Source organism: Labrus mixtus, chromosome 14, assembly GCF_963584025.1.
Source record: "Labrus mixtus chromosome 14, fLabMix1.1, whole genome shotgun sequence".
Lineage (NCBI taxonomy): Eukaryota > Metazoa > Chordata > Actinopteri > Labriformes > Labridae > Labrus > Labrus mixtus.
The window spans coordinates 20,162,283-20,176,322 of record NC_083625.1 but is presented as its reverse complement, the minus strand read 5'-3'; the positions used below and the strand labels follow the sequence as shown (position 1 = coordinate 20,176,322).

The 14,040-nt window shown below is 36.8% G+C and overlaps 1 protein-coding gene across 2 annotated transcripts in view; it reads left to right on the top strand.

The window, feature by feature from the left end:
* Positions 1-7,525, top strand: part of slco2b1 (solute carrier organic anion transporter family, member 2B1) — a 35,898-nt gene extending 28,373 nt beyond the window's left edge. For both annotated transcript variants that reach the window (XM_061055697.1, XM_061055698.1), the window contains 3 exons: positions 4,373-4,437; positions 4,582-4,702; positions 5,771-7,525. In XM_061055697.1, coding sequence (XP_060911680.1) covers positions 4,373-4,437; positions 4,582-4,702; positions 5,771-5,966 — 382 coding nt within the window. In that variant the 3' untranslated portion in view covers positions 5,967-7,525. The remainder of the gene's footprint in view (positions 1-4,372; positions 4,438-4,581; positions 4,703-5,770) is intronic.
* Positions 7,526-14,040: the final 6,515 nt, after the last annotated feature.

Below are 14,040 nucleotides of genomic sequence, written 5' to 3'. Positions count from 1 at the left end.
TGTGTTTGTGCTGTTGGAGCTTTTTGGAAGCTTCTTCCATGTAAATATCAGACAATTAATCTGTTAATCTTTATCCCTTTATTGTACTAACAGACTGGCTAAGTCTGAGCTCCAGTTTTTAAACTTAGTCAAATACTAACATTATTTTATAAACATGTTAGCACTAATTGGAAGCTATCAGTGTCAATGTTTGTCAAACCATGATTTCTTTGTGGAGGGCCGTGCATAAGAGTCAGGATTGTTGTTGGCTTTTTTTCATGGCAGAGAATATGGCAGGCTGTCATAAAAAAGAAATGATGCTTGTGTTCAACTGTGAGACTGGTATTCTGCTGATTTTGTGACTAGGGGTCATCTCTATCATATCATATTGTATCGTGTCATAGAGTATCCTTTTAACACACATCTTTGAATCTCTTCAGATTGAAGCCTCTTCTCATACTTAAGTCTTAAACTAGTTTCACTTTTACACTGGTCTGTAGTGTTTTCACCTTGGATTAGTGACAGAATTACAAATAGAAACTCTGCTTACATAAGAAGTCATGTGTGTTTTTAAATGTTGCATAACGTTAAACTAAAATCCAGATGGGAATGAAAGAGTTCCAGGAAACAATTTGTATTCACTTCATGTGCACTTTATCATTTCACAAAGAGAGAGTGAAATAAGTCATCCCCTTCTCCGTCAGTCACTTTAGCGCAACCTATTTCTCATTCTCTAATCAGCCACATGTGTATAAAATAGTCAGCTGTCACAGTTTATCAGGGGCCCGTTTCTGAAAGAAGGTTTTGTGTAAACTCTGAGTAAGTTAACCCTAAAATGTAACTCTGAGTATTAAGTGTCAGAGTGGGAGGTCACTCAAACCCGAGAAAGAGGGGTCACTCCAGCCCGTTTCAGAGGGTGAGGTTACTTTACCTCTGAGTCAGTTACTATGGTAACTGAGTAAGTGAACCTTAACCTGGTCGAGTGCAGGTTTTCTTCAGTGAACCCAGAGTTTCTCTAGGTCTCCGCCCTCTTTCAGAGCCAGAAACGCCGTTTCATTTCCTCATGCTTTCATTCAGTCTCGTATCACGCCGTGTTAGTGAAGATTCACCGGTTGTCTGAAGAAAAATCCAGGTTCTTTTAATATGATATGTTAGGGTGACCATAGCCTACTACAGCGTATAAGACAAACTATTTTATCGAACATGGCGTGTCTTTTAGTCGAGCCTCGTTATGAAGTGGCTGCTTTAGGCTACTCCTCAGGGAAATAGAGCCTAGGCTACATTAACGTTGGGAGATGTTAATTTAATAGGGTTTATTAATAAACTAAACGGGATAAAGGTGAGAGGACATTTAGCCTATGTGTGTGAATACAGCATTATGTTGGGGATAAAGTTAATGCACATTCAAATAGACTCTGAATGAAGTTAACTTTAAATCTAGGCTATATGAGCCTATTATGTTATTATAGGTGGCTGTGGCTCAGTAGGTAGAGTCATCACCTCTCGACCAGTAGGTCGAGGGTTCAATCCCCCGCTGAGCAACATGTCTGATGTGTCCTTGGGCAAGACACTTAAACCCTGCATTGCTCCCGCTGCTTCGGTGGTGGTGTATGAATGGATTACTGTTGTACTTACTCTCTGATGTACGTCACTTTGGATAAAAGCATCTGCTAAGTGAATTGTAACATTGTAACATTATAGCCTACTTAATTTTGAGCTGTTTGAAAGTCGCTTTTCTTCTGCTGGATTGCATCTTAATGAAAATAAATTGTATAGGTTTAATGGCCTACCATTCCACCAGTTTTGACCTGCAATATTATAATTCATAAAGGACCCGAATGAAGTTTAATGAAAAAGTATTTTACCAAAAAGGTAAAAGGTGAAATAAGGCTGACTTCTCAAAAGTCCAACAAGTTCCATTATCAAAGTTAAAAAGGAGAAACAACAAAGAAACACCGGGGCTAGGAAGGCATGTGATCAGACACAGAGACAGGAAGGAACACACAGAGACTATCTGGGGAATTAGACACAGGTGAGCCTAACAAGGCACAGCTGAGGACAATGAAGGCAATTAAAATGGAGGGAAACCAGACAAAGCAGGAAGTAAGATAAGACAAAAACACTGGGGACAAGAACTACAAAATAAAACAGGAAACACAACAGAATGGTCTCAGAAATAAAAACAGAACATGGGCGAGGCCAACAGTTTAAACAAGACATGACATAAAGGCAGTAATTTCAAAATAAGACAGGATACACTTAAGAAAAGACAAACACGAGGGGTGCATCCTAATTGTCCCTCCTATCCCCTTTCACTATCCACTTTACCTTAACTTCGCACTAATTGGAAGCTATCAGTGTCAGTGTTTGTCAAACCATGATTTCTTTGTGGAGGGCCGTGCATAAGAGTCAGGATTGTTGTTGGCTTTTTTTCATGGCAGAGAATATGGCAGGCTGTCATAAAAAAGAAATGATGCTTGTGTTCAACTGTGAGACTGGTATTCTGCTGATTTTGTGACTAGGGGTCATCTCTATCATATCATATTGTATCGTGTCATAGAGTATCCTTTTAACACACATCTTTGAATCTCTTCAGATTGAAAGCATAACATTTTTCTTCTCATACTTAAGTCTTAAACTAGTTTCACTTTTACACTGGTCTGTAGTGTTTTCACCTTGGATTAGTGACATAATTACAAATAGAAACTCTGCTTACATAAGAAGTCATGTGTGTTTTTAAATGTTGCATAACGTTAAACTAAAATCCAGATGGGAATGAAAGAGTTCCAGGAAACAATTTGTATTCACTTCATGTGCACTTTATCATTTCACAAAGAGAGAGTGAAATAAGTCATCCCCTTCTCCGTCAGTCACTTTAGCGCAACCTATTTCTCATTCCGGGGGAAAACGTCATGAGGTTAAGGAAAGATGTTAGGAGAATTCATAAAGGACTTAGGGAGAGGCGATCGCGTTGCTCTGACAATCCGACCACATTTCCACTAGGTGACGTAATTAAATGCGACGGGCCGGCGGAGCTTAATGACGTGGGTCTGCCGTGGTGAAACTACAATGTTCAGAAAATGGACTACAAAAAGCGCATCTATAAAACTTTCCCCTGTGCCTTCTTACCAGTGAAATAATCCCAATCACCACAAGGAATTGAAATACAAGGCATAAACAAAAGTGAAACCATCACATTCCTGTCCACTCATAAATCAACATTCATCCAAAATAGCCTAAGTATGATTTTATGAGATATACATATAGGCTACATAATGTTTTAAAACTTGTACCAGAAATATGAACAGAAGAATACACAAGAGAGATGAACAATACAAAATAAAACAGGAAATGACATTTAAACAATAAAATTACAAGACATAAAACTGAACAAGAACAAATCATGACACAAATAAAAGCCATGAAGACTTTGAGATTGTAAAATTTTACGAATATGTAAAAAAGATACGTAGCTGTAGAAATATCTTGTGAATGTGTGAATAGGTTGGGGTTAGGAGAGGACTTTTGTGTATCCATCTCTGCAACTTCGCGAAACCTCACTAATGAAATTATTACTGCACACGTTCAAATAAAGAAATACAGAGAAAAGTTCTCTACAACTACAAAATGTGTTTTAAAATGGGCCAATTATATCTGCATGTGTAAAACTTTCTCACACATGCAAAAATGTTTTTTACAGCTACAAAACTTTTTACATAGACAAAACTTTACAAACTCAATCTTTATGCCAGTTATTTTCCCACATAGAATGCTCAAAGCTTTTTTTTCTTCCTATACAACTTTTTAAAGCTACGGAATTAAAATTTTGCTGTTAAAAAGCTTCTGGCTACAAATGTCAAGACAAACATCATCGGATTAGTTCGAAAACTAAAAAGGCAAGTTTAAGCAGATTTGTAAGTGCTTTAATGGACACTTTTTTATGGAAAAGTAGTCATGCTGAATCTTAGAATATGTAAATCAAGTCACTGTGTTAGAATCTGACAGAATGAATGCTGTTTTGGTGTTAATTTACTTCATCGTGAGCTGTGTTGGACAGCTGCAGCTCCCCCCTCAGACCATGTTAACACACGCACGCATGCATACACGCACACACACGCACACACACACACACACACATACGCACACACACACATACATACATACACATGTACCTTACTAACAGGGGACTATCATTCTAAACTGGCCAAGTGTGGACTTCTCTTTCTGATCATTTTAAAAATACAGAAAAGTAATAAAACATTTACTTGTAATGTTTTTGATAATAATATTACTTCATGTGACACACACACACACACACACACACACACACACACACACACACTGATGACTGTACACAGTAAATAAACACTTAATCTGTCTGTATCTTCATCAGGACAGTGCCAGCTGAGGACAAGTCTTTCGCAGTGGGAGTTCAGTACATGTTGTTCAGAGTACTCGGTGAGTCAAGTAGTTTAGTTTTCAAAAATCTCAATACTCTCTTTTACCGTGGTTTTAAAACAAAACATACAAACCACTTAATATAAATATCTATCATTCTTTCATCCATCCTTAATGTGAGTGTTTGTTTGTGTGTGTTTGTAGCGTTCATGCCCGGACCAGTGTTGTATGGTAGTGTCATCGACACCACCTGCCTCCTGTGGGGCAAAAAGTGCGGCAAACAGACTTACTGTCTCTACTTCAACTTGGACAGCTTCAGACAGAGGTGAGCCATTCAGAAACAATCCATTAATAAGGAACACACTGAGTTAACTGTTTACAGGTGTAACAAGTGTCACAACCACAGTCTGAAGATTTCCACGTATTGAAAACAAGATTCAAACCAAATGAAAAGAACCAAATTAGATCACAGATAATGATGTTCTCTGAAATTGGAAGTCAAACTGAGTGAAATAAATACACTTTTCCTGTGTTTGCTTACACTGGCACTTTTTTATTGCTTTGGCAGAAGTTGAGAAAATGTATCCATTAAAGAATGTAGTGCATTTATTTATTTGAGGGAATCTTCCCTTTAAAACAACATGGACTCAAATGTCTTATTGTAGGAAATATATTATTATAAGATACTATAAAATAATAATATTCAATCATATCAACATACAAAGGAAGATGTTTCAAATGAGGGAGAAAAAAATAAAAGGTTTCAGAGTTCAGTCTTAAAGATAAGGTTGTATACAATTGTCAAAAATGCAAAAAAAAGCCTTCATGATTTTACAGCAGAAAGTTCTTACATATAAAGACCATTATATTTAAGTTTCAGAGAAACTTTTGCACCTAAGAAGGTACATTTTTTGTGCAGAAGGGATATTGGGTATTCCGAAGATAAAAACAACACATTACAGTGATACTAATTCACAGTTCAAAGGCATCCAGACAATATACATTAAAAATGACAACATTAAAATAGATTAAATCAAACGCCATCAGTTAAACATAATAATACCAGTCTAATACCTTATACGTTCATTGATAAAGTACCTTTCATGTAAAGATGTAGTCTAAAATGCTTAACAAAATAAGATTGTAAACAATGTAACAATTACAAACAAAATCATGTATTACAATTTTAAAGAAATGGAAGTAAAAAATGAAAAAATAAAATAAATAATAAAAACAAACAACGTGATAATATTAAAATTGCAGCTCATTTAAAGCAAACTATCAAAGATGTCTTAAAGATGTCTTACTGTCATTATACCATGTATAACACGTGTGTGTGTGTGTGTGTGTGTGTGTGTGTGTGTGTGTGTGTGTGTGTGTGTGTGTTTTGCAGGTTTCTGGGTCTGCAGCTGGTCTTTGTGTGTGGGGGGCTGCTCTGCTTCCTGCTGACAGTGGTGGTCCTGCGCAGGAGACGCAGGGTTCAGGAGCCACAGGCAGGCTGTAAGGGAGGCTACGAACTGGTGAATGGGCAGAAAGCACCAGAAAAGTGTACGTCTAAAGAAACAGAACTCATGGGAATCAAAACATGAAGAGAGTGACATGGGACACGATGGTACTCTGCTGCATTGATAACCATTGGTTAACTTGACCAATCCTGATTCACTCCGCTCTGGATGATTACTGCATCTCCCCCTGGTGTCTCCTCCTGGTAATTCATCACTAGTTCTGGTTAGTAATTTGTATTACTAGTCATGTTGTATAAAGTCTGTGAGTATTACAGCCTCTAAACTGGGACACATCATGAGTTCATAGCTAATGCTGCTGCTGCTGCCTTTATCATCATCATTCAGTCTAACTTGGATATGAAACATGAATCCTTACTCCTCCTCTGCTTTGTAGTCTATAGAGCTCAAACAGATTAGCCACATTTAGCTAATTAAAGTTGTACAGATAACCTTGTCATGCTGCAGTAAATGTAGTTTATATATTCAGACAACAGAAACTACAAGATATAACAACTCTTGGATGAACAGTTTAAACCCTATAACAACAAAAAAGTTACATTTAAGAAGGAGAGCTATCATTCGCAACAGACTCTGGAAAAAATAATTTACACAGTCTTATACATTTGCCCTTTTATCAGTTTTCCAATAGTTTTTTACACTGAATCAAATGCTAGTCACAAGTATTGAGGTAGCTGATTGACTTGGTTCCAGCCTTCAATCCCTTGATATTAGGATATTGTGAAATGTCAAAGGAGGATTGGATGGGAAAATTAACTTCCGGAGCCAGAGCTGCAGAAAAAGTTGACGGTTAATGTTGAGCTTTATTTGACCATAATTTACTAATGAAAATCATGCTATATTTGGGAAGATTTGGATATTAGGGTATTAGGATATTAGGAAAAGGCTTCATTTTATCATAGACTTACTTCAGACTGTTTTTGTTTTTTTGCTTTACAACCAGTGGGGACGCCCCCTGCTGGACAATAGAAAGAAGGATGGTTTACTAAGAGTTGGATGAATGTAAGATGGATTCAAAGGCCAAAATGTATATCTAAAATGTTGTGCTTTATTATGTTTTTCATGAAACAATATAAATCCAAAAAAAAAAACACGATGAGCAGTGAACACACTTTTTTGTATCATTGTTTTAAAGTTTTGTAATACTGTTCATTATTAACACTGTGAACTTCCAATCATGTATTTTTCTATGCAATACATGTATAAGCTGTTTTTTAAGATTCATTTTGAATATCTTTTCAAAAAAATATTTTCTCTAAGCTTCCTAAATTTCATTAAAAAAATATTTTTCCTGTTGTGTCATTGTTTTTTTCATAATTAGTTAAAGTAATTACATAACTTGATGAATTGCCTATTTCGTGCTGTATAAAATTTCCTTTTATTAAAGGAACCTCAACAAAAGTCTTTGAGCAGGACAAAAGCCAACTGGTTTACTAGGATAATGCTTTTGAATCTTTTTGTGTTTGCTTTATTACCTGCACTTCAGTCTGATGTGGTTCAGGTTCTTTGCTCCACATTCTGAGGTAAAAGTCAGAATTCATGTGATTTCTACCTTTTGATAACAGATTATAAAATTGAGCCAGAAAACATCATTGTGTGAATTTTAATACATTTCTGAGCACAAATTAAGTTGTTTCGAGTTGTTTTTCTGCTGTTTCACATGATATTTATAAAAACCAATGAATAATTCCTTTTACAAAAAATAAGTTATTGTTTAAAGGTTACTTATTATGCAAAATACACATTACCATGTTTTTCTAACACTTATATGTGACCCAAGTCGGTCTAAAAACCCCCCAATTAGGAGAAAAGTCCATCCTCTCCATCTTTTGCCTGCTCCACTTTTCAGAAAATGTGTGCTCAAACAGGCCGTTTGGAGATTTTCTCTTTGTGACATCATAAGGGCAGTAGCCCCTCCCCCAGGTGGTTGACACTCTCACAGCTAGATGTGTGTTCTGCCCTCTGAGTCTGTCTCCTCACTGTGAACAATTGGGCATGGAACGAGAAGGAAGAACAGAGTGGATTTTTAACAGTTAACTTCACAGACATGTTTTGGGGAGCTCTGAGACTAAATTAAAACTGGAGTATAATATGTGACTTTTAAGTGCCACAGAAACACAATGTAAGAGCTTTCTGCCTCATTGCAACAGCTCGTGATTCAGGAAGTCTTTCAACTGCAGAAAATAGAAAATGTTGCTGAAAGATGAACTGAAGGGGAAATCTTAGTGATTGCTTTTTTTTTGTTTTTAAATCAAGCTTTAAACTTAATCCGCCCCAATCACCAACCCAACCAGATTTACCTCTTACGTGTTACCTGCCATCAAAATCACATTCAAATAATAAGCTCAAGGGAAGAGCCCAGAACTGATGCAAGTCCTACAGACTTGTATTTCGACTCTTTGGATCTCTAACAAAGCTGCTATTAAAGTTGAGTTTGGAGTGAGAACATGCCTCTTGTGTGAGTGATGATACCCGCTGACCAATGAGGCGTCTGTGTGGTTTGGCTTGGAACCAGAGTCAAGGTGAGTACAGCCTCAAAGATCTGTTAGCATGAATAGTTTCTTGATATTGCTCATGCTGAAGGTTCATAAGTCCTACTAGTAGAAGCTTTCCAGGATAAAACAATGTGCAAAAATAAGTTTGTTGAATTTAAATTTCTCTTGTGAACCTGTTCTTTAACAAAAAGTTTAACTGAATGACAGATTTATGAAATTGAAGAGTTAAATAAAATACTTACAGTCTTAATCAAGGTTTTTATCTGAGACATTCCTGAGCTGTGGTGATGGACATATACAGACACACAAACATGTCCAGACAGCAGCTGTTGTGTTCAGAAAAGATACAGCTGGAGCACAAACAACTGTTATCTGCTGCTGAGACATCAGTCGTGTGAACATCATGAAACATTTTATTGCAGTGCAGCCAACACGTGACACATGTCACACATGTCACGTCAGCTGAGAAAACTGAGTCAATGTATGTCCTTCAAAGTGTGTTTATGATATGTTTTACCCATGTAACCCTGCACAAACTTTTCATCCTTGTCATTTTTATAAATAACTGCAGATTAACATGTCGACTTCTCCTACAAGCGAAGGGTCAGAGACGGACAGGAAACAGTGTTTCAGCCTAAAGGTCCATTTCATCATCAAGAGGCTGCTGCAACAACAAAAAGAAAAAGAAGAGGAACCAAGTGTTGGTTCTTTTTTGTTATATAAGCCATGGATATTGTGGTTATTCAGAAAAGTACATATTTAATAGTTGTTCACAAACAGAGCATACTTTTTTTGGAAAAAATGCAAGCAATGAAATCCTGTCATCTGAGTTTTTTTGGAACATTGTCATGACACTTTATCAGTGCTGACATACTCCTGTATGATCAATAAAATATTTTTGATTTATGTTAAATATTACTTCTCAGTCCAAAAACTTACAGAGTTGCTCTAGAAGGTTGTTTCAGTCAGCAGCAGTAAAACAGAAGTAACTGTTTGGGATAATCTGGTTGCTGAATGTACGAATGAAAGGGAAACTTTTTTGATGAACATTTTAATATGACTATTAAAAAAAAAGAATCAATCAATAGACCATATTGATGGATGTCACATGTTCCTGTGACATCATCCTCAAATACTGTTATCATATCGTACTGTTTTATTAAGTCACATAAGCTTTGAGATTCTTACAACTATTTTCTCGTTTCATGAGAATCACTGAAAAGAGAGATCAGACCACATTTGATATTGAAAACATGTTTGATAACCTGTTAGCTATCAGATCGATGACACCGAAGACACTGAACCTTGAAAATTACAGTGGAGTTTGAAGAGAGACCTCAACTGTTAATATGACGTTTTTAAGAGTAAAATTATGCAGTGAGTTTTGACCTCAGGCTTTGATAAATTTGTTCAAAATGAACAATTAATATCTAGAATAATGTACCGGCTTTGTACTTGATTTTTTTAAATTTGTGAAGCTATAAAATGAAGATTTTGCAAGAATCTCAATTCAACCTGAAATAAAACTGTACAACATGATAACAACATTTGAGCCTACCTCCCTGAGATTGACCTCACAGGAGCATGGCTTTGGATTAATGGTCTATTACAGTTTTTTTTTTAAGATTGCTATGACAATTTTTTCAATACTTTTAACAAATTTCTTTAACTCGTAACAGTTATGACAACATCTGTCTGTGTAGGCTATACAATTAACACATTTCTTGTTGCATTGACACAAAATGCCTAACACACATTTAAAATGCTTCTTAAACTTATTTTACACACAAGCTCAACCAAGACCTAAACAATGGATTTTTACTGCAAATTTTACAAATGCTTTCACACTGTATGTCAGGGCAGATGACATCATGTTCTAAACCTAACCTATAGGATAAAGTAAAAGTGAAAAGCTGTTCATATCATAGATTGAACACAAATATATCCCCTCTATTTTTTCCCAAATACTGAGAAAATCCTGATTGAAGTTATGCAAATAGATCAATCACAGCTGATTCCCATCTCGGAAACAAACTCAGGTGTGGAGGTTCTTTCAATTGCATGACCATATGGTATAAAAAATGACCTCTTTGGGCTGATCTTGTGTGGAAAAGGAACAATATAGAGCAACACAAAGAATGTAAGAAAATGCCTGCACGAGGGAGAGGAAGACAAGGACCAGGACAAGGGAATGGAGTGTAACAAGGTTAAGGTAGAGGAATGCCTGGACGAGGAGTAGGTAGAGGGAGAGGAGTTAGAATGTGTGGTGGCGCTCAAAGAAGGGCCAGAGCTAGGGTAACTGATGAAATAAGAGCCATAAGCAATGGGCTATCATACAGAGAGGCTGGTGAACGCGTACAGCCAAATCTCAGCCAGGATACAGTGGCATCCATTGTCCGGAATTTTCGAGAAACCAACAGGTAGGATATTGTATAATGGCTTCTCCTACTGCAAAGTGTAAATCATTTTACCATGTATTACAGTAACTGTATGCCTCTGGTCTCTAATATGCAACTGTATTTTGTCTCTCTAAGGATTCAACATCTATACCTCCCTCAGGGGGCAGAGGAAAGCTCCTAAATGAAGAACAGGAACTTGCCACTGACAACATGGTGATTGCTGACAATAAAATTAAACTGAAGGACATTCAATCCAACGTTGTAGAGGACAACCTTGTCTTTAGGAGCAATCAGCATGACATCCATTTCTCGGACTCTAGCTAAACACAGAGTCAGAATGAAACAACTATACAAAGTTCCTTTTGAAAGGAACGGTGAGCGCATCAAATAACTCTGTTGCCATTACGTCCAGGTAAGGTTATGCAACACAGTCATTACTGTACTATACATAGTGTATTTTGCAGTAAACTATTCTATACACCACGAGTAAAGTAGGACAAACAGTATGTATACAGCAAAGCATTTACACACACCGTGTCTGATTAATTTCAGAGTCATTGAGTTGGAGGCCGATCAAGTCCCTCATGAAATGATCTACGTTGACACGGCTGGCTTTAGCTTGGCGAAAAGGTGTCGGCATGGAAGAAACATAATTGGCAAAAGGCCCACAGTTACCGTGCTGGGCCAGAGAGGAGCCAACATCACCATGTGCGCCGCAATCTCCAACAATGGTGCACTCCTGCAAACAGTAAATGTACAACACTGACTGCATTCTCCTGTTTTTAGAAGACCTGCACAAAAGACTGGTACCAGAGGCAGAAAGGGGACAGGTGAGACCACTCGCCAATATATGTGATCACATGGGACAATGTGGCATTCCAACATTCCCGTGCAGTCACAGCGTGGTTTGACACCCATCCGAGGATGACGTCCCTTTTCCTTATCCACTTTCCTCAACCCCATTGAGGAGTTTTTCTCAGCCTGGAGATGGAAGGTTTTTGACCATCGTCCACAGGACCGAATGTCCCTCCTGGATGCTGCATGCCAAGACATACAGCTGAACACTGCCAGGGGTGGATAAGGCATGCCAAAAGATTCTTTCCAAGATGCCTTGCCAGAGAAGATATCAGGTGTGATGTGGATGAGAACATGTGGCCAAATGCAGAAGACCGGGCAGATTAGAAGAGGACTTTTGTTTTCTTAGTGGCTTTTTTATTTTTTGTACATTTTGAATTTTCACATACAGTAAATGGCAGCTATATTGCATATTTTTCTTATCTTACAAATAAAGCCTTCACTGAAGCAATTCTGTCTCTGTCTTCTTTTTTTTTATAAGCCACATTCATTCTATAAAGCTACTCTGAGATGGGTCATCCATTTTTTTTGTATTGAATTCCTGCAGCAAATGAAACAAAATGCATACATTTACTAAACCCAACAAAACACAAATGTAGAGAGGCTTCAAAAGAAACAGCAGAGCAAAATATGTTTCAAAAAAGCATTCAAGAAACTGTATAAAGACTCATTGTTATCAAATCTGTCCAGTGAAGCTTTACACTTCCTGTATGATGGTTTATTTGTGTATTTCTTATGAAGTACGAGACCTGCAAGGGGGTTAAACTGTCATGATTCCGTGTTTTTCATTTTTATGGAGACAAGAAAGGTGAACTCTGAGGTGTTTAAGCAGTCAGTAAAAAAAAAAGCAGAATCTCAATGAATTTAGGAAAACACTTTAAATTCTGAATAATAAAATTGTAGAGTAACTTATTCAACTAATGTTTCTTAAGAACACGTTTGAGGTGCTTACATCTTCAGTAACTTCACAAATAAAATGTTTGCTACTTCAGCAAAACAAGTTTATAAAATGTGATATTGCTTTAAATTAAATGACTTAATACTTTACACAAGCATATCTGAAAACATGACTTTATTTGAATTACATTTCTTTACTTCAGGTCTTTATTCCAGATACGTAAAAACATTAACATTATCTACTACCACTTCCGAATAAAAAGGAAATAAAGAGGATTTGAGTTCATTTTCTTCTTGATTTCAAAGTGTTTTGTGTCTTCATCCTCCCCTATTCTTCTTCTTCTTTGTCTCTGTCTTTCTTCTCCGTCAGCTCGCTTTCTCCCAGGCAGCGTTTCAAACCCCAAACCTCAGGAATCTCTAACAGCGTGGATAATTAAGACCATATGTGTGCGCCACACACTAACACAGACACACACACACATGGAACACGTGTGCACGCACACACACACACACACACGCACGCACGCACGCACGCACGCACGCACACACACACACACACACACACACACACACACCACTCTATAGTTTAATGATACCGAAATGCTTCCGAAATGAGGTAATAGTAAGTCATAATAATGGAATACTGTCCTGTATGTCCTACAAAGTTTGTAAGAGAAGAGCAGTGATCACATGTGTAGAGATGATCCGAACAGCTGTTTCTATCTGCAGAATAAATTCAGGTTTCTTATGTTCCATTTTAATAATTCATTGAGTGAGATAGAGAGAGAGAACATGTTTGTTTGTTTGTTTGTTTGTTTTGATACCCATAAAACAAGATTTGATTAACCTTGAAGAAAATTCTAATGCCAAAATAAAAGAAACACAACAGAGCATCAAATATAGATGAACAAGAATGTATAACGTGCTTAAGGGTTAAATGAAAAGAAAAGTTCCAAATGTAAGCTTAGCATTAAAATAATAGTGGGAGGTACAATGTACATGGTTATGAAGAAACTTATTATTGCCATCATTTAAATTAAACATCACTCCATGATCATTTTTGCAGAGTACAAAACAATCTCTTCAGACTCTTGTGATTCAGATAACTGAAATAAAACCTACTTTTACAGGTTATAGGTTTTCTTCAACGCATTAACACACATCCTCCAAACAACAATCTCACATCTCCCGCAAAAGCAAACACAACATTCAACATTTTATAAAACGTACTAAAAATTATACTTTTGTTTAAAAACAAGAAACACAAACTCTAATTAAAATGATCTTTCCACCGCTAGTTACACAGCTGTGCTAATTCTAAAACATTTCTACTTCTCTAATGATATATGCTCAGTATAAAAACACTACTACTGTATGTGTGTGGTTTTACATATATAGAATTCTGTGAATATCAGAATCAGAATCAGCTTTATTGGCCAGGTTTGCTTGCACACACAAGGACTTTAACTTCAGTGAACTGTGCTCTCTTTGTAC